General features: G+C 36.4%; 1 protein-coding gene across 2 annotated transcripts in view; it reads right to left on the reverse strand.

Moving 5' to 3' along the window:
• The window catches only part of TTLL7 (tubulin tyrosine ligase like 7), a gene marked incomplete at both ends in the record, with an annotated part of 106,349 nt that overhangs the window by 44,473 nt on the left and 36,370 nt on the right, over nt 1-25,506 (reverse strand). For both annotated transcript variants that reach the window (XM_079696566.1, XM_079696565.1), the window contains 5 exons: nt 1,017-1,215; nt 5,332-5,418; nt 9,436-9,571; nt 10,663-10,736; nt 10,820-10,967. In XM_079696566.1, coding sequence (XP_079552692.1) covers nt 1,017-1,215; nt 5,332-5,418; nt 9,436-9,571; nt 10,663-10,736; nt 10,820-10,967 — 644 coding nt within the window. The remainder of the gene's footprint in view (nt 1-1,016; nt 1,216-5,331; nt 5,419-9,435; nt 9,572-10,662; nt 10,737-10,819; nt 10,968-25,506) is intronic.

A 25,506-nucleotide genomic window follows, 5' to 3' on the forward strand; every position in this document is an offset into this window, starting at 1 on the left:
ATATTAAAAATCTTCAACTATTAGGTCTGCATTCCTTATGCATTTTCTCATAAGTCTGGAAGGCCAGGTTTAAAACATACATATTATCAGGTAACTATTAAACCATTGCTGGAAATAGAGAAACAAAGGCTCAGAAATGTGTTTATCGCATGATTGGACCGGTCCCTTTGTGGAGCCCTAGGACGAGGGAGGACAAGGCAAACAGCGAGATGAGAAACAGAGGTTAAGAAAAGTCCTGCTTTGGAGGCAGCCATCAGGAAGGGGTAACCGACTGAGCCTGGGCAACAGCAGTACCACACTGGACATCTGGGGATGAAAGAAGAATAACAGACACAATAGTGGACATTTGGGATTGAAGAAGGAATGAAAGACAGGAGAATGGAAGAGAGAGAAAATGGGAAAAGGAATAAAAGAGGAAAGAGGAAAAAGGCAGCAGGAAAGGAAGGAGACAGAGAAGCTGGTTGGTTCCTCTCCTCAATACTTCCTTCCTATACACCGAAGCCCTGACTGAAGTGCTTACCCGTGACGAAAATGGGAGGGAACAAAACTTCCAACTATTTCACAATTGTGTGGCTCACAGATACATTCAAGTCAAATGCCTAGGGAGATACACACATTTTTAAAAACAGGCGAGAATATGAAACAAAATGAGTGCCAGAGTGGGGAATGCAATGAGAGAATATTTGGGCTTAAAAGAGAATGCAGTCATCAGATCAACCATGAGGCACATTTTATACAATTCTGCAGAAATCTAGGACTTAACAAAAACTTTGAAATATAGAAGAATGGACTGTAGAGATCCTTAAGTCAACTCCTTTGTTTTCTATTTGCAGACCCCGAAAAGGGGATCTGTGGGATCCAGACCTAATCAAGGTCTGGTTGGAGAAGGAAGTGGGATAGAATCCAGGTCTCCTCACACACAAGGGTTCATCTGGCCCAAAGTCTTTTTATTGAGTTCAGTAATTTCAGTTCCATAATTTTTCACATAACAACTAAATTAGAAGAAATCAACTTACTGGATGGTTGGATTAATCTGTAGTTGTTGGACTGTTTAAGATTATAGGTAACTTGCTTTTCTCTTTTCTTATTTTGGTACTCTTCTTTTTCATTTTCTTCTGATTCTGAAGAGCTGCTGCTACTACCATAGCTGCTGTCACTGCTGTAGTACTTCTGTCTTTTTGTTATCTCAGTACTCTCGGGCATGGAAGACAGAGGCTAAAATGGAAGGAAATGTGATATTTTGTTAGAATTCAAAAAGGCTCATTCACATGATTAGTTACTACTTTTAATTTCCCACTTATGATTACTGCTTTTCACTTAAGCCTAAAAAATCCCCCCAAAGTACCACTGCTCTAATGCTATCCACTAATTGTTCTGTTTCTGTGAAATATTATTTCTTAAATAATATAGTTCAGTCATGATGAGGAAAATGCTGTTTATGCACGATTCAAATAAAGGACCAAAATATCCACAAAGAATAACAAAATAAAGAAAAAAGCATTTGAGATAAAAACATAAAAATCAAACATAGCTCTTCTTCATTCCATGCAGAATGATTACTCATTACTCATTAAGACTCAGAGGTATACCTCTGTTGTATCCCTAATGTTCAAAATCACTCAACAAATGTGTATTTGTGTGTGTGTGTTCACTTGAGAGAGAGAGAGAGAGAGAGAGAGAGAGAGGAGATAAGGAGGGGAAGGAGGGGCAAGAAAGGCAAAAGTAAAATAAAATAAGGAAGCAGCAGCCAGATAAACCACTATAAGTAAAATAATCCACTATCAATAAAGTAGGCCACATCTTAAAACAGAGCCTATGAACCTATGATACCCTCAGATAATATGCAACAAGAAGCAAGGTATTCCTCACATGTCTAATTTCTCTTTGGACATTTTTAGAAATAAAAATTTTTAGTTAATTATCCACTTTCCAAATTGGCCATGCACCAACTCACAGCTTTTCTTGGAGGATTCCTACCTCTGTTACATAGGATCTGGCCATAATGGAGCAACATTACATTCCATTGCCCACACTACATTTTCATAAAGGGATATAATGTAAAAATCAGTATGGCATAAATTTTTTAGAGGATAAGTGCCATGTAGAAGGGTAAATCTGTAAAGATTTAAAACGGCAGGCTATCATGTTCCAATATCTCCATCAGAATCACTTGTCTCTGAATCTCCCAATCAATGTGTTTCCAATGATGCCAGCTGAAGGAATAAAAGATAAGGAAAGTGGGACATCTTCACTTCAGAAAGAATGTGTACAACCAAGAGCACGACAGTTTTGTAACTTAGTCATTTTAAGAGACAATTACACATGCCACATGCCTCTTATTCCTCCTGCGGGAGGTTCCTGCAGTTGTATACTAGTTTCTTGTTCTCTGTTAATTCAAACAAAAATGCTTTGATGTTAGCATATACCATAATGAAATCCTTGGTTACCCTGAGATTTCACTGAAATAAGGTATATCCTCTCATGTAACAGTGTAGGATGAAAGATAAAGAAAGAACTAGCATTTCACAAAGTGCCTGGAATACATAGTAAGCCAAAGCATCATGTTCTTAAAGTTACTGTCTTAGCAAAGGATGAAAAATAACCAAAGCAGGGAAGTAGTTTAATACACTAAGGTACCAACTTGTGTTTAAAAATATGTTCTCCTTTTGATAGTCTAATATTTACTGAGCACTAACAATGTTCAAAGAGATATGCATAAAAACATTTACCAGTAACACAATCATCAAACATTTTGATAGTCTTAGGGAATATGAATTCTAGAGGAAGGATGTTTCTTCAGAAGTCTAGCATACCCAGAAGAAACAGTGGCACAATCAGGCTTGCTAGTAGTGCCTTCCTTCAAGTAGGCAAACAGCTTTAAAGTTTCTTAAGGAGCTTGACTACATAATGAGTTACTCGATCCTATAAAGAATCACAAAGGGAAACGGATAGTTGAACCTTTGTGTCATATATGCATTTGGGATTTGTTAACCAATACACTGTTAAAGCAATAAGTAATAAGAAGTCACAGCAACATAAACTCCAAACAGTGCCGTAACTACAAACTGGAATTTGTAAACCGGTGTTGAATTCTGACGCAAACCATACCATTTATTTTTATGTCCAATTGTATTATGAACTGGCTCATATATTAAAATATATATAAATGGCATAAAGAATAATAAAACAAATACCAAGTACCTAGCACTTGGCTGAAGAACAATACTAATACGTTATGTGATATTATTTACATAGCTAATTACTACTTCTTAGATTCTCAAATAAGTGAAAAGTTATTTCTCCCAAGTTTAATTTAACCTTGATAACCTTCAATTATTCTACCAGTAAAGACGCTGGAAATCAGTGTTTGACATGTGATAACAACCCTCTAAACAGGAAAGGCTGCTTTGAAGTTTGGCTCACTCCAGACCCTCAGTATACCTAAGGTTAGAAGTTATAAAAATACTTTTACTTCAGACTGATTATGCAGTTTTCAACACTTCAAAATATTTCTGGTGTTAATAACTATAGGAACTAACCAATTCATTTCATTTCAACGAATACATTGTTAGTTCCTACTATTTGCCTGGAATAAGAGGGGTTGAAAAATACACAGTGTGAATTCTGCCCTCTAGGAGGTTTTATTTTTATTTGGATGATAAGCCTTATTTGATGAAGCAAAGGAAAATATAAGACCGTAGAAGACTGACTTAGAGCCTTTGCATTTGCCAATCTGCCATGAATATTGTGCCCCCAGGTTGCCTCATATCTGGTTTGCCAAATTGCTAAATAATTAATATACAAAGTTTAGAGACTTTCCGATGTTTTCCAAAATGAAGCAATAACTCACGAAGGTATTCACTTTTACAGATACTCTAAAAAAAATTTGTTCCAAAGGAATTATCAACATCTTCTACAGTTCTTTGGTATAGAATACATAATTCAGAAGAACAGTGCCTGACATTCAAGGTCTCTGGTCTTCATCAGATATGTATCTTTTACCAGGTTCATCTTGCACCAATTTACTCTCCAAGAATCTTCCACCTGAGTCATACCAAATTCCTTGTCATTTCTCCAACACCCTAGGCAGCATCATACCTCCATGTCTTTGCCTTTAATGTTCAATTCAAATGGCACTGCCTTTATGAAGCCATCCATAATCTACCAATCCCTTTCTTTTCTATGTTGCTGTAGCACTTCCCACTCCCTTAATTACAGTACTTGCCACAATATACCCTGGTTTTTGGTTCACCTATCTGCCCTTCCACTAGTCAGTGAGGTCCTTGTGGACACATTCAACAAATTTAATTAATGGTTTTGAGAACCTGCTAAGTGCCAGATGCTGTGCTAGGTGCTAGAGATGTAAAGATGAAATATACCTCCTATCCTCAAGGAACTTATAAGCTCATACTAAGGCAAGCATGCAAACAATTATTTGTGACAGCTGCTCTATAAAAGTGTCACTTGTGGTACAGCAATAGAAGGAGGGGACAGAAGATCTAAGTCCAACTAGGAGAATGAGGGAAGATTTCACAAAAGCAGCAATGGTTCAGCTGGATTAGGAGGGGGGTCTCTAGTCAATCAAGCAATGAATCAATTATTCTTTTAATAGGCAAGCCTTCCAGGTGTATAGAAAAAGCATGAAAGCATGACAGAGCATGATGTATGTGAAGACATAGTAATAGTTCAGTATTGCTGAAATGTAAAGTGAAAAAAAGCAGAATGAAAAAACTTTCCAAGACTTTACAAATTCAACTCTTCCCTACTCTACTAGCAAGGACTTTGACATATAACAAAAGAACATGTGGATGTCATCACCACAGAGCAGATGAAGGTAAAGCAAACACCTGTCTATTTTTGCCAGTATGACAGCTTTCTATGTCTTCCTAGAAACTGTAACTATTTTTCCTTACAAAATTTCAATATTACCGTGCCATCAAAAGATGGGGCTCCCCATTGGGATCTCTGGAGTCATGACTTGCCTGATCTATAATGCTACACGTCTCTGATAATTATATGTTTGGAGATAGGAAAACATAATACTGAGTATAGAATGAGGGTACCAGTTCTAGGTGCTGCTTGGCCCTGACTCACAGGGCTTTCACTAGATGAGGGAAAGAGTCAGAAAATGAGGAAAACTATCAAAACAAAACAAAGCTTCTCCTGAGTATAAGAAAGCATGATCTTCCCAATTCTATCTTCACTGGAAACACAGTCCACAGAGTTCCTTGAAAGTGGCATCAGTCATTCTCACAGTGAGAAATACGAAGGGAAAATCAACTGTCCTTAGTAGAGTCTACTCTGATATTAAGGAAGATAAAGGTACTGCACCTTTGGTCCTCGAGACTTGGCAGTTTTGCCCATCAACTTTTCGTCATCAATTTCACATTGTTCCAGAAGATCCAAAATATCTTCCTCCTTAAAAAATATTTAATTAAAATCGTGATCACTAATGGATTCCAGAATTAATTAAAAGATTATTAATCTTGTGTACAACAAGGATTCCGAAAAGTATTTAACAAAGATTGCTCAGATCAAATGAGAAATAAAGGGTCATGGCAAACCCTCTTAAAGAAACTTTCACTAAAACCTGGCAATAAAAATAATACTTAGCTGAAATCTATTATGTATTGATTATCATAAACAAATATATCCTTATGTTCTAGTATACTATTAAAATCTTAGAATACAATATTTCAATAAATTAGCCTATTGGACACTTTAAAATTTCTAAAAGTTCACTCTAATTTTTCCAGACCGCAATTTCATCAATCATTGCTGTATCAATTAGTGCAAAATAATATTACAACTGCAGACAGAACACTGATGATTGGCCTAATAGTTTCATTTAGAACAATCTAATGTTAGTATTTAGGTAATAGGCACAATTTAATGAAACTTTTAAATTTTTAACTCTTGCACACGAGTATCTTTAGAACTTTATGAAAGGTTTTCACTCTATAGGCCTAACACCTTTTCTCATGCTCTTCTAGAGTCACTTTGAAGTCAAAGGGTAAAGTTATAAAAACATACACCCAAGTGGATGTTGAGCAAACCAGAGCAATAGGAGTACAACAGCTTTACTAAATGAGGTAGAGTTAACTGCTTTCATTGAGTTATTTATTCAACCTATAAAAATATCACAACTTCATTTATATATTTATGATTTATATCTGTGTTTCTTTTTTTTAAAAAAGGGTTTTAGAGAAACTAGAAATCTCACTGAGCAATGGAAATCTGTAAAATAGGTTACTCTTCATCCCAATCTAAGATTTAGCTATTAAAATATCAAAAGACTCTTAACATAAAGTTTGATTAAACAATAATCCTACAAAGGATTCCAAAGACAGCAGCACAAGACAGTTAAAAAGTAAGGAGTTCTGCTTCTGCTTAGGAGAAAGAAGGTCATATAGACAGCATTTTCATCATAAGAGCTAAAAAAAGATGATAAACCAAATAATCGTATATTTTAAGACATTAGAAAGCTGTGGATAAAAGTAGTGTAAAAAGAATTATACCAGAGAGGGAAAAGTTCTCCCTAGGGGAGCAGAGATAAGTGGCCACTTTCTACTTTATGTTCATTTGTCAGGTCTGGACGCAGATGAGCAGAGATTAGGTCTACAATAGAGAGATTCTGTGGGGGTAAATAGAATCCAATGGAGTTTTCAAAGGTCACATGGGCTACTGAGACATCTAGAAGAGCCCCACAGAGCTGGTTCTCTTCGCCTGCTGGGTCTTTCCAATAGCAATTTTAGTTGAGTATGTAGTAGAATAGGAGGATAGAGGCATGGATGGAAAACTAGAACTAGAGAGAAGCTCACGCACTGCAACAAAGAACCCGCGCTGCAACGAAAGATCCCGCATGCCTCAATGAAGACCCACGTGCTGCAACTAAGACCCACCGCAGCCAAAAAAATTAATTAAATAAATAAATAAATATAAAAAAATAAATAAATAAAACTCTATAACCATCGCCTGTAGTGTACACATTATTTTCAAGTAGACTTGGACATTCACTAATATAAGTACCATATTGAGTTAAAGCAAGTCTCAATTTATTTTACAAGACTGAAATCAGAATATGTTTTCTAACACCAATGAACTAAACTAGAAACTTTACCAAAAATAAAACTAGAACTTTTTAAATGTATGGAAATTAAGCAACAAACTTCTAAGTAACCAAAATAAAAATCAAAAAATAATTTGAAATGCAGTTAGTAAAAATGCAATATATAAAAATGCTAGATATAAGGGTAATATACAAAAATAATCAGGTGTTTACATCCTGGCAACAAATTAAAAATAAAAAAATTTACAAACAATATTACCAGCAACAGCAGCACAAACATCAAATACTTAAAAATAAATTTAAAGAAAGATGTGCAAAAACTATAAACTGAAAACTACCAACTGAGCAGAGTTATTAAAGATCCAAGTACATGGAGAAATATGACATATTAATGGATCGGAAGACTCAGTATTGTTAATTCCCCAGAAATTGTTCTGTAGATTCCTCAGTCCGAATTAAAATCCCAGCAGCCTTTTTTTGTAATTAAAAAAATTAATCAAAATTTAGAATCAAACTGATTCTAAAATTTGTATGAAAGCATAAAAGGACCTAGAAAAGCCAGAAGAGTTTTAAAAAGAATAAATTTGAGGACTCACACTACCTAGTTTTGACACTCATTATAAAACAACAGTAATGAAGACTGTGTGAGTGTTATATAAGAAGAGGCTCCTAGATCAATGGAAGGGGGCAGGCAAAGTGGTGACATTAAAACTAGATTTTGAAGAATCAAAGTGAGACTTGAAGCCTATTTATTATGTGCCAAGGTACGTTAAACAGACTAATTAACCTCAATTTTATTTTCACAACCTGTCAAGTATAATTTTAATACTACTATTTTAGTGATCTGATTGATCAAATAGTTTAATGTAAGTTTACAAAATTAACATGTGGGGGAGCTGGAATTTGAATGTAGGTCTATCTGGCTCCAGAATCCTTAGGATTTCTAGGAGCAGAGTGATGGGAAGATGGAACAGAGGCTGCATCTAGAGGAGAGAGAAATGACATTATAGAACAGGTAGAGGAAAATGAACAAAGGTCTCTCACTGTCTGGGTCAGGAAAAACAAAAAGACCACAGAACATAATTCTAATGGTGGAAATACTTGCATATGTCAAAAGAGGGAAATTTAAAGGAAAAGAGCATTGGGGTATACAGTATTACTCTGCTTCTGTCCCTTAGGCCTCGCCAGCTTGAAAATGGCTTTATATCCTCCTGTTGCAGAATTTTAGTGAAAAGACCATAGCAAAATCTATCTATAATAAACTTTGTCATGATTTTTGAATCACTCAGTATAACAGGGTATCCAAGATACTGGAGGTATCACACTCTAGGGAGATTTCCAGTAATATAAAATATAGACAATTTTAATAGGTCTGTGTGATGGAATGAAGAACACAAGAAAGGGTAAGTATGTGAGTAAATATGAATACTTAGAAAAATATTAAAGAGCATTGACTGTTTAGACAACAAATAAAAACTTATTTGTCCAATGGAACATTAGCAAGTATGACACTAGCAGAGGCTAGATTAGTCCCTGCACTCTGGGCTTGTCCTCTTGAAATGCTCCATTTTGGAACCCTGAGCTATCGTATTAAGAGATCCAGTTACCCTCCTTACATGGTCATGTAGAGAGAAAGAGACACCCAGCCTGCTCCCCAGATGTTCCAGCTATCTCATCTGATGCACCAGACACAGGAGTGAAGCCTTCTTGGATTTCCATCCCCAGTTGAGTTGATAAATGCAAATATATGATTCACTCCAAGCTAGCTCAGCAGAAGAACCACTCAACTGAGCCCAGCCAAGACTGAGGAATAATGAGCAAATAAATGCAATGGCTTATTATACTGCAAAAGATAACTAACAGACATTTTAGTAAGGCAAATAGATTACTCTGTGTGTGTGTTTCAATTACTTCTCATATGCAGGTCTATGCAGTATCAGGAAAAAATTATTGTATAACGTTAGTTACAATCTAACTATGTAACAATATAGTTACATAGTTAACTATATTGTTAACTATGTAACTCATAGTTATATCTCATTCTCAAACAATGAGAACATCACAAACCACTAGGTTATTTCAATCTATTTTTTTATTCAGTTATGTATACATAACTGTAATAAAACATGTATTACAATAGATTACAACATAATATCAACATTCTCTACTGCTTAACTTGTCTTGTTAAAAACATCTTATTTATGAAATCATTTGGTTGGTTATGAAACATTCCCAACTGTTAAAATGGAAGGAAAGTGCATCTTAAAAGTAAAATGTTTTTATATGTGGAACTAAGATGGGTTGTTTATAAAGACATATTGTGTGGCTTTATTCTTTTTTTTCTTTAAAAACATTCAGTCCTTTACCTTCATCCTTTTCAAAGGATTATTCATCTCTCGCTGGAATGAAGCTGCTCTTCCTGAAAGGAAGGTCTGAAAGGCAACAGCCAATAAATTTTCATACTTCTCAAGTAGTGTTTTATCTTCAGGAGGATAAATTCGCCTACAATAAAATCAGATAAACCAGCTTGTTTAAAAAAAGCTATCATAGCACAAGAGTTAAGGTCAACTACATAGATAATTCTTGACCATCTACTCTGTCAGTCACTTTACTAGGTGCTAGAAATAAAGATGAATATAGTTACAAGAAATCCATACATTTTCATTTGTTACCAATACAAATTGAAGTTTATCTAGAGAATTATCATTAAATAATGCAGTTCCAGAAGGCACAGTATAAAGGTTTGGTCAAGGGGAGGTGGTTGAAGAAGAATCGCAATTGGGCATATTGAGAAATATAGAACTTTACTGGAGAGAATTTAGGTGATGAGGGATAATTTGAGAAGTTATAGACTCAGTGTAATTATTGATGTATACAAGAATGTAGGGATTAATCCTAATGATCTTTTGAGGGGTGGTGGAATTTGTCTCTCTGGTGGAGAGATTAGGTAGACGTAGGGTGAGAGGAATGTGTTCTCATCATCACTGTTGATAGCGTTAAGGCTGGAAAGAACATCTTACCAGGAATGCGGGAAGCTCTATGACGTCAAATCCTCCTAATTCTGCTGAGTCAGTGTCAAAGCTTGGGAGGAGGGGTTGTCTTTCCAAGAACACAAAGAGCTTAGGGGGTCCCCTTTTCTCCTGTCAAAGGTGATACTGTGGAGGAGGTCCAGTTCTGTACAGTCCAAACCCCTTTCTATTGTCTCATACCTGCCTCCTCCAAACATTTTCACTATTTGCCTGGTTCCTGATATATTTGAACTTAAAACAAAGTACAGCAACCACTCTGAACTGACAGAAAGAGTACTAAGAGACCTGAAATCTGACTTTTTCAAAACAGTATATTATAATTAAATAAGGTCACATGATAACATCAGCCGGAAAAGACTTCATACAACCCCCCCAGAAGCTCTCCCCAAGTCTGAACCATCTACTTGCTAACTATCTTTTCTTTCTGGAAATAAGTTAAACAAAAAGCACTTTCTCAGAATGAAATAAACAGTGCTTAAAATAAGCTTAAAAGTTAAAAAATGCAGGCACTTCTGTTTTGACACTTCACTTCTTCAATCTATTAAAAAACAAAAGCACAGTTACCTGTAATTCCCCATGTGTCGATTTTCATGTTCTTCTTTTGAGATCTGCTTCCGTACCTGAGCAAGTCTCTCCTTCTAGAAATGAAGAAATTTTACAAATAAAACCTGACATGAATTATGCAATTCAAATTGCAGGTACATTGTTAAATTTTTCATACCAACTCTTCTTTCCGCCTCTCCAACTGATGTCTCTGCTGTTCTGAGTCTGAGGAACCCGGTAAAAGCCTTTTGATTGAATTTTGACCATAAAGCCTCCTTTGAGCCTCAGCTTTTTGTTTAGCCAAGTTTCTCCTTTTATCACTGGTCCTAAAATATAGAACACAAGAGCATATTCAAGAATTCAAATAAGCTCTAACCTTATCCCTGTGAGAATCAGCAGAAGAGGGGACCCAGTGGGGATAAGAATCAGTTTTTATTAAATTTATATATTCACAGGTTATATTCACCTAGTCATTCATCAAATATGGATCTCCATACAGTAAATAGAAGTTCTGAAGGTAACAAGATAAAATGGAGACAGTATAGCAACTTACTAGCAATACAACCTTAGGTCAATTAACTGCTGGGTCTGTTTTCCCATCCATTACATGCTAACAATATCATTTCCTTCCTAGAGTTCTTATAAAGATTAAAATGGGGTAACATTAATAGGTCCTTAATAAATGTTGTTTCCTTTCTCTTCCTTCAACCAATGCCCTTTATATTTAAGCATTCTCACTTATACTGACCACTCTTCAGCATATTTTCAATTCAGATTGAAATCTCAGCCTAACAGTCATTGCTGAATTGAAAGCATCTGCATAGTCCTTCTCATTTTTGCCCAACGATGCAAATTTACTCATAGTGGTCTGATTTTTATTAGAAAATTCCTGTTGTAACAGTGCTTTCCTCTGAAATTGTATTCTCTCTCTTCCCTCCCATGTAGCTGGTATGATCAGATAAGCCTGAGGTCTCTTCTCTCTCCCTCCGACTTACACTCTTATATACCAATCTTAAAGATCTAGCAGGAACAGGTTGGACTCTAGAGAAAAAAGGAAAGGCAAAGCCAATTTTTCCCTCAACCATAGCAAAAAATAGAGTCCTTATTCTTGAGCTTACATTTCCATGCCTTGCAATGTCATTAGCCTGGTAGGGCTCAGATGAAGGTGTAAACCAAAGGAAAGGGTACAAGGAGGCCATCTGGCCAGCTTCTAGTGTGGAGAGGTAAAAGACACGCTTAAGTTTACAGGTGGTCCCATTCTATTCAATAAGGGATTGCACTGAGAATACTGGGCCAAGGCCCTAGATAATAGAGAGTGTTATTTTGCCTCAAGTATGCACCACCTCACAACTTGAACTTGCAAGGGTGTTAGGAAACTGATCTATTATCTTTCATAACAACATTACAGTTTGAGTGGCAGGAGTTCAACAAGTGAACAGGATAGAAGGAATAATTTGAGAAAAGGAATAAACACGCCCAGGAAATTGTAAGTCATTTAGAACGTCTGGAGCTATGGGTGAATGCAGGAAACTCAGCTAATTAAAGCCTTCTAGCTTTAATACTAGGTTACTGAGTCTCAAATTGAATTTCAGGCAATGAGGGAGGGGAGAGAGTGAGTTTTAAAAGGAGAAGGGAATAATTATATTTGCAGGTTTTAAACATTATGCCTTGGCAGCAGAAGCAAGAAGAACTACAATTCTGCAGCCTGTGGAAAGAAAACCACATTCACGGAAAGACAGACAAAAAGAAAAGACAGAGGACTATGTACCAGATGAAGGAATAAGATAAAACCCCAGAAAAACAACTATATGAAGTGGAGATAGGCAACCTTCCAGGAAAAGAATTCAGAATAATGATAGTGAAGATGATCCAGGACCTTGGAAAAAGAATGGAGGCAAAGTTCGAGGAGAGGCAAGAAATGTTCAACAAAGACCTAGAAGAAGTAAAGAACAAACACCTAGAAGAATTAAAGAACAAATGAAATACACTACAAATGAAAAATACACTAGAAGGAATCAATAGCAGAATAACTGAGGCAGAAGAACGGATAAGTGACCTGGAAGACAGAATGGTGGAATTCACTGTTGTGGAACAGAATAAAGAAAAAAGAATTAAAAGAAATGAAGACAGCCTAAGAGACCTCTGGGACAACATTAAAAACACCAACATTCACATTATAGGGGTCCCAGAAGGAGAAGAGAGAGGGAAAGGACCCAAGAAAATATTGGAAGACATTATAGTCGAAAACTTCCTAACATGGAAAGGAAATAGCCACCAAAGTCCAGGAAGTCCAGGATAACCCCAAGGAGAAACAAACTGAGACACAGAGTAAGCAAACTGACAAAAATTAAAGACAAAGAAAATTATTAAAAGTAACAAGGGAAAAATGACAAATAACATACCACGGAACTAGCTGATTTCTCAGCAGAAACTCTACAAGCCAGAAGGGCGTGGCATGATATATTTAAAGTGATGAAAGGGAAGAAACTACAACCAAGATTACTCTATCCGGCAAGCATCTCATTCAGATTCAATGGAGAAATCAAAAGCTTTACAGACAAGCAAAAGCTAAGAGAATTCAGCACCACCAAACCAGCTCTACAACAAATGCTAAAGGAACTTCTCTAAGTGGGAAACACAAGAGAAGAAAAAGGACTTACAAAAACAAACCCAAAACAATTGAGAAAATGGTCACAGGAACATACATATGGACAACTACCTTAAATGTGAATGGATTAAATGCTCCCACCAAAAGACACAGGCTCACTGAATGGTTACAAAAACAAGACCCATATATATGCTGTCTACAAGAGACCCGCTTCAGACCTAGGGACACATACAGACTGAAAGTGAGGGGATGGAAATGGATTTCCATGCAGATGGAAATGGATTTCCATGCAGATGGAAATCAAAAGAAAGCTGGAATAGCAATACTCATATCAGATAAAATAGATTTTAAAATAAAAAATGTTACAAGAGACAAGGAAGGACACTACATAATGATCAAGGGATCAATCCAAAAAGAAGACATAAGAGTTATAAATATATATGTACCCAACATAGGAGCACGATACATAAGGCAACTGCTAACAGCTATAAAAGAGGAAATCGACAGTAACATAGTAATAGTGGGGGACATGAACACCTCACTTACACCAACGAACAGGTCATCCAGACAGAAAATTAATAAGGAAACACAAGCTTTAAATGACACAATAGACCAGATAGATTTAATTGATATTTATAGGACATTCCATCCAAAATCAGCAGACTACACTTTCTTCCCAAGTGCACACGGAATATTGTCCAAGATACATCACATCTTGGGTCACAAATCAAGCCTCAGTAAGTTTAAGAAAATTGAAATCATATCAAGCATCTTTTATGACCACAATGCTATGAGATTAGAAATAAATTACAGGGGAAAAAAACGTAAAAAGCACAAACACATGGAGGCTACACAATATGTTACTAAATAACCAAGAGATCACTGAAGAAATCAAAGAGGAAATCAAAAAATACCTAGACACAAATGACAATGAAAACACAATGACCCAAACCTGTTCGATGCAGGAAAAGCAGTCCTAAGAGGGAAGTTTATAGCAATACAATCACACCTCAGGAAGCAAGAAAAATCTCAAATAAACTATCTAACCTTACACCTAAAGCAATGAGAGAAAGAAGAACAAATAAAACCCAAATTTACTAGAAGAAAAGAAATCGTAAAGATCAGAGAAGAAAACAATAAAATAGAAACAAAGAAAATAATAGCAAAAATCAATAAAACTAAAGGCTGGTTCTTTGAGAAGATAAACAAATTGATAAACCTTTAGCCAGACTTATCAAGAAAAAGAGGGAGAGGACTCAAATCAATAAGATTAGAAATGAAAAAAGAGAAGTTACAACAGACACCATGGAAATACAAAGCCTCATAAGAGACTACTACAATCAACTCTTCACCAATAAAATGGACAACCTGGAAGAAATGGACAAATTCTTAGAAAACCACAACCTTCGAAAATGAACCAGGAAGAAATAGAAAATATGAACAGACCAATCACAAGCACTGAAATTGAAACTGTGATTAAAAATCTTCCAACAGGGCTTCCCTGGTGGCACAGTGGTTGAGAGTCCGCCTGCCAATGCAGGGGACATGGGTTCGTGCCCCGGTCTGGGAGGATCCCACATGCTGCGGAGCAGCTGGTCCCGTGAGCCATGGCTGCTGAGCCTGCATGTCCGGAGCCTGTGCTCCGCAACGGGAGAGGCCACAACAGTGAGAGGCCCACATACCGAAAAAAAAAAAATCTTCCAACAAACAGAAGTCCAGGACCAGATGGCTTCACAGGTGAATTCTATCAAACATTTAGAGAAGAGCTAACACCCATCCTTCTCAAACTCTTCCAAACAATATCAGAGGAAGGAACACTCCCAAACTCATTCTATAAGGCCACCATCACCTTGATACCAAAACCAGGCAAGGATGTCACAAAGAAAGAAAACTACAGGCCAATATCACTGATGAACATAGATGCAAAAATCCTCAACAAAATACTAGCAAACAGAATCCAACAGCACATTAAAAGGATCATACACCATGATCAAGTGGGGTTTATTCCAGGAATGCAAGGATTCTTCAATATACGCAAGTCAATCAATGTGATACACCATATTAACAAGTTGAAGGAGAAAAACCATATGATCATCTCAATAGATGCAGAGAAAGCTTTTGACAAAATTCAACACCCATTTATGATAAAAACCCTGCAGAAAATAGGCATAGAGAGAACTTTCCTAAACATAATAAAGGCCATATATGACAAACCCACAGCCAACATTGTCCTCAGTGGTGAAAAACTGAAACCATTTCCACTAAGATCAGGAACAAGACAAGGCTGCCCACTCTCAACACTCTTATTCAACTTAGTTTTGGAAGTTTTAGCCACAGCAATCAGAGAAGAAAAGGAAATAAAAGGAATCCAAATGGGAAAAGAAGTAAAGCTGTCACTGTTTGCAGATGACATGATACTATACATAGAGAATCCTAAAGATGCTACCAGAAAACTACTAGAGCTAATCAATGAATTTGGTAAAGTAGCAGGATACAAAATTAATGCACAGAAATCTCTGGCATTCCTGTACACTAATGATGAAAAACCTGAAAATGAAATCAAGAAAACACTCCCATTTACCATTGCAACAAAAAGAATAAAATATCTAGGAATAAACCTACCTAAGGAGACAAAAGACCTGTATGCAGAAAATTATAAGACACTGATGAAAGAAATTAAAGATGATACAAATAGATGGAGAGATATACCATGCTCCTGGATTGGAAGAATCAATATTGTGAAAATGACTCTACTACCCAAAGCAATCTACAGATTCAATGCAATCCCTATCAAACTACCACTGGCATTTTTCACAGAACTAGAACAAAAAATTTCAAAATTTGTTTGGAAAAACAAAAGACCCCAAATAGCCAAAGCAATCTTGAGAACGAAAAACGGAGCTGGAGGAATCAGGCTCCCTGACTTCAAACTATACTACAAAGCTACAGTAATCAAGACAGTGTGGTACTGGCACAAAAACAGAAAGATAGATCAATGGAACAGGATAGAAAGCCCAGAGATAAACCCACGCACATATGGTCACCTTATCTTTGATAAAGGAGGCAGGAATGTACAGTGGAGAAAGGACAGCCTCTTCAATAAGTGGTGCTGGGAAAACTGGACAGGGACATGTAAAAGTATGAGATTAGATCATTCCCTAACACCATACACAAAAATAAGCTCAAAATGGATGAAAGACCTAAATGTAAGGCCAGAAACTATCAAACTCTTAGAGGAAAACATAGGCAGAACACTCTATGACATAAATCACAGCAAGATCCTTTTGGACCCACCTCCTAGAGAAATGGAAATAAAAACAAAGATAAACAAATGGGACCTAATGAAACTTCAAAGCTTTTGCACAGCAAAGGAAACCATAAACAAGACCAAAAGACAACCCTCAGAATGGGAGAAAATATTTGCAAATGAAGCAACTGACAAAGGATTAATCTCCAAAATTTATAAACAGCTCATGCAGCTCAATAGCAAAAAAACAAACAACCCAATCCAAAAATGGGCAGAAGACTTAAATAGGCATTTCTCCAAAGAAGATATACAGACTGCCAACAAACACATGAAAGAATGCTCAACATCATTAATCATTAGAGAAATGCAAATCAAAACTACAATGAGATATCATCTCACACCAGTCAGAATGGCCATTATCAAGAAATCTAGAAACAATAAATGCTGGAGAGGGTGTGGAGAAAAGGGAACACTCTTGCACTGCTGGTGGGAATGTGAATTGGTACAGCCACTATGGAGAACAGTATGGAGGTTCCTTAAAAAACTAAAAATAGAACTACCATATGATCCAGCAATCCCACTACTAGGCATATACCCTGAGAAAACCATAATTCAAAAAGAGACATGTACCAAAATGTTCATTGCAGCTCTATTCACAATAGCCTGGAGCTGGAAACAACCTAAGTGTCCATCATCGGATGAATGGATAAAGAAGATGTGGCACATATATACAATGGAATATTACTCAGCCATAAAAAGAAACGAAACTGAGCTATTTGTAATGAGGTGGATAGACCTAGAGTCTGTCATACAGAGTGAAGTAAGTCAGAAAGAGAAAGACAAATACCGTATGCTAACACATATATATGGAATTTTAAAAAAAATGTCATGAAGAACCTAGGGGTAAAACGGGAATAAAGACACAGACCTACTGAGAATGGACTTGAGGATATACGGAGGGGGAAGGGTAAGCTGTGACAAAGCGAAAGAGAGGCATGGACATATATACACTACCAAACGTAAGGTAGATAGATAGTGGGAAGCAGCTGCAGAGCACAGGGAGATCAGCTCGGTGCTTTGTGACCGCCTGGAGGGGTGGGAAGGGGAGGGTGGGAGGGAGGGAGATGCATGAGGGAAGGGATGTGGGAACAGATGTATATGTATGACTGATTCACTTTGTTATAAAGCAGAAACTATTAAAAAAATAAAAATTAAAAAAAAACTATGATAATCCCAATAGATGCAGAAAAAGCTTTTGACAAAATTCAAGACCCATTTATGATAAAAACTGTCCAGAAAGTGGGTATAGAGGGAACCTACCTCAACATTATAAAGGCCATATTCTTGGATTGGAAGAATCATTATTGTGAAACTGACTATGCTACCCAAAGCAATCTACAGATTCAATACAATACCTATCAAATTCCCCATGGCATTTTTTACAGAACTAGAAGAAAAAGTCTTAAGATTTGTATGGAGACGCAACAGACCCTGAAGAGCCAAAGCAACCTTGAGGGAAAAAAAACAGAGCTGGAGGAATCAGACTCCCTGACTTCAGACTATACTACAAAACTACAGTAATCAAGACAATATGGTACTGACACAAAAGCAGAAATATAGATCAATGGAACAGGATAGAAAGCCCAGAGATAAACCCATGCACCTATGGTCAACTAATCTATGACAAAGGAGGCAAGGATATACAATGGAGAAAAGACAGTCTCTTTAATAAATTGTGCTGGGAAAACAGGACAGCTACATGTAAAAGAATGAAATCAGAACACTCCCTAAAACCATACACAAAAATAAACTCAAAATGGATTAAAGACCTAAATGTCGGACCGGACACTACAAAACTCTTAGAGGAAAATATAGGCAGAACACTATGACATAATTCACAGGAAGATCCTTTTTGACCCACTTCCTAAAGAAATGGAAATAAAACCAAAAATAAACAAATGGGACCTAATGAAACTTCAAAGCTTTTGCACAGCAAAGGAAACCATAAACAAGACAAAAAGACAGCCTTCAGAATGGGAGAAAATATTTGCAAATGAATCAATGGACAAAGGCTTAATCTCCAAAATATATAAACAGCTCATGCAGCTCAATATTAAAAAAGCAAACAATCCAATCCAAAAATGGGCAGAAAACCTAAACAGACATTTCTGCAAAGAACACATACAGATGTCCAAGAGCCACATGAAAAGCTGCTCAACATCACTAATTATTAGAGAGTTGTAACTGCAAAACTACAATGAGGTATCACCTCACACCAGTTAGAATGGGCATCATCAGAAAATCTATAAACAACAAATGCTGGAGAGGGTGTGGATAAAAGGGAACCCTCTTGCACTGTTGGTGGGAATGTAAATTGATACAGCCACTATGAAGAACAGCATGGAGGTTCCTTAAAAAACTAAAAATAGAATTACCATATGACCCAGCAACCCCACTACTGGGCATATACCCAGAGAAACCCATAATTCAAAAAGAGTCATATATCACAATGTTCATTGCAGTGCTATTTACAATAGCCAGGTCATGGAAGCAACTTAAATGCCCATTGACAGACAAATGGATAAAGAAGATGTGGTACATTTATACAATGGAATATTACTCAGCCATAAAAAGGAACTAAATTGGGTCATTTGTAGAGATGTGAATGGACCTAGAGACTGTCTAAGTCAGAAAAAGAAAAACAAATATCGTATATTAACACATATATGTGGAATGTAGAAAAATGGTACAGATGAACCAGTTTGCAAGGCAGAAATAAAGACACAGATGTAGAGAGAGAACAAACATATGGACACCAAGCAGGGTAAGTGGGGGTGGGTGGTGGTGGGATGAATTGGGCAATTGGGATTGACATATATACACTAATATGTGTAAAACTGATAACTAATAAGAACCTGCTATATAAAAATAAGTAAATCAAAAAAAAAGATTATCCCTTGGCAATATGTACAGTGGCTTAGAAGTGGATGAGAAAAGAAGCAGGCTGTTAAGATAGTCTATGGTCTGAATGTTTGTGTCCCCCCACAAAACCCATATGTTGAAATCTTAACTCCCAAAGGTGATAATATTAGTACGTGGGGCCTCTGGGATGTGATTAGGCCATGAGGGTGGAGCCCCCTTGAAAGGGATTAGTGACCTTATAAAAGAGACTCCTGAGACCTCCCTAGACCCTTCTGTCATGTGATGATACAATAAGAAGTATGTGACCCAGAAGCAGGCCTCACTCAACCATGCTGGCACCCTAATCTTGAACCACCACCCTACAGAACCATGAGAAATAAATCTCTGTTTTTTATAACCTATTAAGTCTATGGTATTTTGTTATAGCAGCCCGAACAAATTTAAACAAATGGAATGCTATTTCATTAGCAAATATAAAATATGACAGCCTGGACCAGGGAAGCAGCAGTCAGATTAGAAAATAAGTAAAGATCTGAAGGGTTATTTTAGAGGAAGAATGAATGACTTTGGTGATTAATTATTATTATTAATTAGATGTGAGGAGTAACAAAAAGGGCTGAACTTGAGATGGCAAGCAGATTTCTGATTTTAGTGACTGGATGATTGAGAATATCATTTTTCCAATGGTAAATACTAAATCTGGCTGAGTTTCCTTTGTTTAGGGAAAGGGGAAATGTGGTTTAGGTAGCTCTTAACTTTTAATTTTTTTGATATTCCACTTTATGTAGAACAATCATTTCTATTTACCATACAATTTAAAGGAAGGAGAGGAGAGAAAAGGGGAATAGAAATGAAAAGAAGAATAGAGAAGAACAAAGACCAAACAGTTGGTAAGGAAAAAAATGTAAGAGAGGAAGGAAAAATGAAATGACAGAAAAGAGGAAGGGAGAATAAAAAAAAAAAGGATTGAGAATATTATGAGAATGCTGTGAAAGTAATGAACATAGAACTATATGCACCTTCACAGCAAATACAGCACTCACAGACAAGGACACTGACACACACGCAGCTCAAGAACATACCTATAAAGAAGAGTAACAGAAATAAGCTCACAAAGAAGTTCCTTTGGACACACTGAGAAACAAAGAAAAGCCAATCACACCCAGACATTTTCTCTAGATGACTGCTCCCATATTCTGGCCTTGAGAAATACTGCCATTCTAAAAACTGTGTTTGGATTCCTATAAATATAGGTATAAATCAGCACTAATGACTCTTAGTCCACAATAAAAATTTAACCAGAGACCAAAGGATCTCCATGCACTTAGCATTGTAATCAGCATTTTTCCATTCAGCTGTATCCACACACTGTCCTAAGAAGTTTTGTTTACAGTTTCTGGAGCTCTTTCCACTACTCATTACCCTGTGATTCCATACAAGGGATTTCTCTTTCTAATCAGCTGGCTTCGCACACTCAAGCTCCTGTAATATGGAATCCCTGGAAGTTCTATGAACGTCCTGTGCTTGCCTCACTTCCTTATCTTACCACAAGGAGTTACCTTGGAATGAAATGTCCTTCCCCTACCCTTGTCTTCCAACCTAAATTTTATTTAGTACTCACTATATGCTAGTTCTGGATATGGCCCTGGGAATACAAGGATGAATAGACAGAGACATTGCCCTCAAGTGTCAGCAATGGCATGTGAATAAATACATGGAGTACAATGGATGCTATTTAAAAAGTGATAGTAAGTAGGGTGATGGCACAAGGGAGGAAGTAAACCACTTTGCCTCAGCAAAAGCTTCAAATAGGAAGTCAGGCCTGTGCTAGGGACTTAAGGATGAGTTGACAAAAATGTGGTATATGCATGCAATGGAATATTATTTGGCCTTAAAAGGGAAGGAAATTCTGACACATGCTACAACATGGATGAACGCTGAAGACATTATGCTAAGTTAAATAAGGCAGTCACAAAAGAGCAAATACTGTATGATTCTACTTATATGAGGTACCTAGGCAAATTCATAAAGACAGAAAGTGGAATGGTGGTTGCCAGGGGCTGGTGGCAGGGGGAAATGGGGAGTTGTTTAATGGGTACAGAATTTCAGTTTCACACAATGAAGAAAGGTCCAGAGAAGGATGGTGGTAATGGTTGCATAATAATGTGAATGTAGTTATTGCCACTGAATTGCACACTTAAAAATGGTTACAATAGTAAAGTTTAAGTATATTTTACCACGATTTTTAAAAATGAACCAACATTCACCAGAGGAACAAAGCTAAGATAAAATTTAAATAAGAATACACACAAAACCATGAACATGTGAAACAGCATCACACGAGAGTTCTTAGAAAAATTAATTCTAAGTCAGGGAAAAGAGAAAAACAAAAAGTGATCAGACTGGCGAGATATGCAAGGGCCAGATCAAAAGAAGTCTTGTGTCTAAAGATCAAAAACACGTTGTAGGCAATGTTTAAGCTTTATTTGATAGTGTGGAAACAATCTGAGCAGAATATTAGAGTTTATAAATATCTCTTTAAATGTTGGCATCACTCAGGCTCTGCCCTTGTCCCACTTAACTTCTCAATATATAACTCCAACTGTATGTTCTCATCCACTGGATTCAACAGCAATCTATACACAGATTTCAATCACATAGATGTCTCTATCCCCTGGAGCCCTGTATATCAAATCTCCCACTTAACAATTCTGCCTGGGTGTCTCAAAGCACTTCAAAATCAACATGTTTAAAACTGAATTATCTCTCACTTCTACCTTCCCCCATCACTTCTAAGCCTGTTTCTTGCCTTAAAGCTCTATCTAAATAAATGACATACTGTCAAATAAGTCATCCAAGCCAGAAACCAAGACTTTGAACTCCCAGCACCTACCCCTATAGTAGCGGGCACTCAATAAACACTTGTTAAATGATTTGCAGAGCAACAGAGTGGACACTGCAAAACGGGGTGAAGGTTAGTGCTGAACGAAGGAAGGAAACCAATAAAATAGCCAAGGAGAGAAATGAGAAGTCCCTAAACTTGAAAAGGAATCTAAGAAATTAAGCGGAAGTCATACATTTGACAGAGCTACTTAAACAATATATATGCCAAAACATGTATAGGCATATTGCTTAAATAATCTAAAATACTTGATATAATTGTATAAGCTAAATAAAATTTTCCCATTCTACATTTCTTTCCTTTCTATTCATTTCCTTTAGAATAACTGAAATATCAGTAGAATTTAGGCAAATCATTCTTTGATCATATAAAAGAAGGGGCCATATGAAAATTTCTGAACAAGTTTATATGTCAATCTTTTTTTAATAATGCCTTCCACATAAATCTACTTCTCAATCAGGCATCTGCTACATGCTTGAAAACATTTCAAATGAATAAATTGCTTGGAAGTATCCCACAACTCTTTAAGAGTTCTTGAGATGACAATTAGAACAAACTGAGATCATAAAATTCCTGAGCTTAAATGACCTCAGAGGTCCTTTAATCTAATACCCTAAATGCTATTTGTTTTTTGTTTTTTTTTCACACACACACTGTATTTTATTTTTACAAGAGATAAACTGACACCAAGCATTGTAAATGGGTGACCACAACAAAAGCAACAATGATTGCAATTACCAAACACGAAACATACTCATACTATGTCACAATATTGACATTCAGTCGAGTAATCCTCCACTGTAACAGCTCCTTTACTTTGCAGTGAAAATTCATTTGTATATTTTTTGCCTCTGAGTCCTTGTGGGATTTTTTTTTATTCAAATAGAAAGTCACAAAAATTATAATCATCCTCATCAGTTCACTCAGTCCCATGTAATTAATTTTTTAATCTTGATTTTTGTTAGCACTTTTATGAATTCATCAGTTTTCCATTAGAGTTCTGAAAATGCTTATTCATTCAGTTCAGCAGTATAGTCAGTTACCAGAAACCTGTACTTGTCAGAGCCTTTTCCATGAATTCCTTGAAGATGAAACCCTTTTATAGGAACATTTTTGCAAAAGCATCAGAGTACACCCAGAACTGTCTGTAAATGACAAAAGACTTAAAAATGACCACGGTTAAAGATTTGATGAAAGTTCATAATAATGCAATTGACAAGGAAATTTAGTTATTTCTGAGATATACATTTTAAAGTAATAACTAGAATTATGACTTATGACATTATACCAGAACATATAAGATTTTTAGAAATTTAATGTAATGGATGAAACATTTATATTAACATATTTCCATACAAATAACACAAAGAAAGTTTAGTACTAGTTGTTTCTTTTTGTTTGTTTCGTTGGTTTTTTTATACTGCAGGTTCTTATTAGTCACCAATTTTATACACATCAGTGTATACATATCAATCCCAATCGCCCAATTCAGCACACCACCATCCCCACCCCACCGCGGTTTTGCCCCCTTGGTGTCCATACATTTGTTTTCTACATCTGTGTCTCAACTTCTGACCTGCAAACCGGTTCATCTATACCATTTTTCTAGGTTCCACATACATGCATTAATATATAATATTTGTTTTTCTCTTTCTGAGGTACTTCACTCTGTATGACAGTCTTTAGATGCATCCACGTTTAAAAAAAAGACTCAATTTCGTTCCTTTTTATGGGTAATATTCCATTGTATATATGTACCACGTCTTCTGTATCCATTCGTCTGTCGATGGGCATTTAGGTTGCTTCCATGACCTGGCTATTGTAAATAGTGCTGCAATAAACATTGGGGGGCATGTGTCTTTTTGAATTATAGTTTTCTCTGGGTATATGCCCAGTAGTGGGATTGCTGGATCATATGGTAATTCTATTTTTAGTTTTTTAAGGAACCTCCATACTGTTCTCCATAGTGGCTGTATCAATTTACATTCCCACCAAGAATGCAAGAGGGCTCCCTTTTCTCCACACCCTCTCCAGCATTTGTTGCTTGTAGATATTCTGATGATGCCCATTCTAACTGGTCACAGGTGATACCTCATTGTAGTTTTGATTTGCATTTCTCTAATAATTAGTGATGTTGAGCTGCATGAGCTGTTTATATATTTTGGAAATTAATCCTTTGTCCGTTTGCAAATATTTTCTCCCATTCTGATGGTTGTCTTTTCATCTTGTTTATGGTTTCCTTTGCTGTGCAAAAGCTTTGAAGTTTCATTAGGTCCCATTTGTTTATTTTTGTTTTTATTTCCATTACTCTAGGAGGTGGATCAAAAATGATCTTGCTGTGATTTATGTCAAAGGGTGTTCTTCCAATGCTTTCCTCTAAGAGTTTTATAGTGTCCGGTCTTACGTTTAGGTCTCTAATCCATTTTGAGTTTATTTTTGTGTATGGTGTTAGGGAGTGTTCTAATTTCACTCTTTGGCATGTAGCTGTCCAGTTTTCCCAGCACCACTTATTGAAGAGACTGTATTTTCTCCATTGTATATCCTTGCCTCCTTTTTCATAGATTACTTGATCATAGGTGAATGGGTTTATCTCTGGGCTTTCTATCTTGTTCGATAGATCTATGTTTCTGTTTTTGTGCCAGTACCATATTGTCTTGATTACTATAGCTTTGTAGTATAGTCTGAAGTCAGAGAGTCTGATTCCTCCTGCTCTGCTTTTTTCCTTCAAGACTGCTTTGGCTATTCGGGATCTTTTGTGTCTCCATACAAATTTTAAGATTTTTTGTTCTAGTTCCATAAAAAATGCCATTGGTAATTTGATAGGGATTGCATTGAATCTGTAGATTGCTTTGGGTATATAGTTATTTTCACAATATTGATTATTCCAATCCAAGAACATGGTATATCTCTCCATCTGTTGGTATCATCTTTAATTTCTTTCATCAGTGTCTTATAGTGTCCTGCATACAGGTCTTTTGTCTCCCTAGGGAGGTTTATTCCTAGGTATTTTATTCTTTTTTGTTGCAATGGTAAATGGGAGTGTTTCCATAATTTCTCTTTCAGATTTTTCATCATTCGTGTATAGGAATGCAAGAGATTTCTGTGCATTAATGTTGTATCCTGCTACTTTACCAAATTCATTGATTAGCTCTAGTAGTTTTCTGGTTGCATCTTTAGGATTCTCTA

The sequence above is a fragment of the Hyperoodon ampullatus genome (assembly GCF_949752795.1).
Source record: "Hyperoodon ampullatus genome assembly, chromosome: 2".
NCBI lineage: Eukaryota > Metazoa > Chordata > Mammalia > Artiodactyla > Ziphiidae > Hyperoodon > Hyperoodon ampullatus.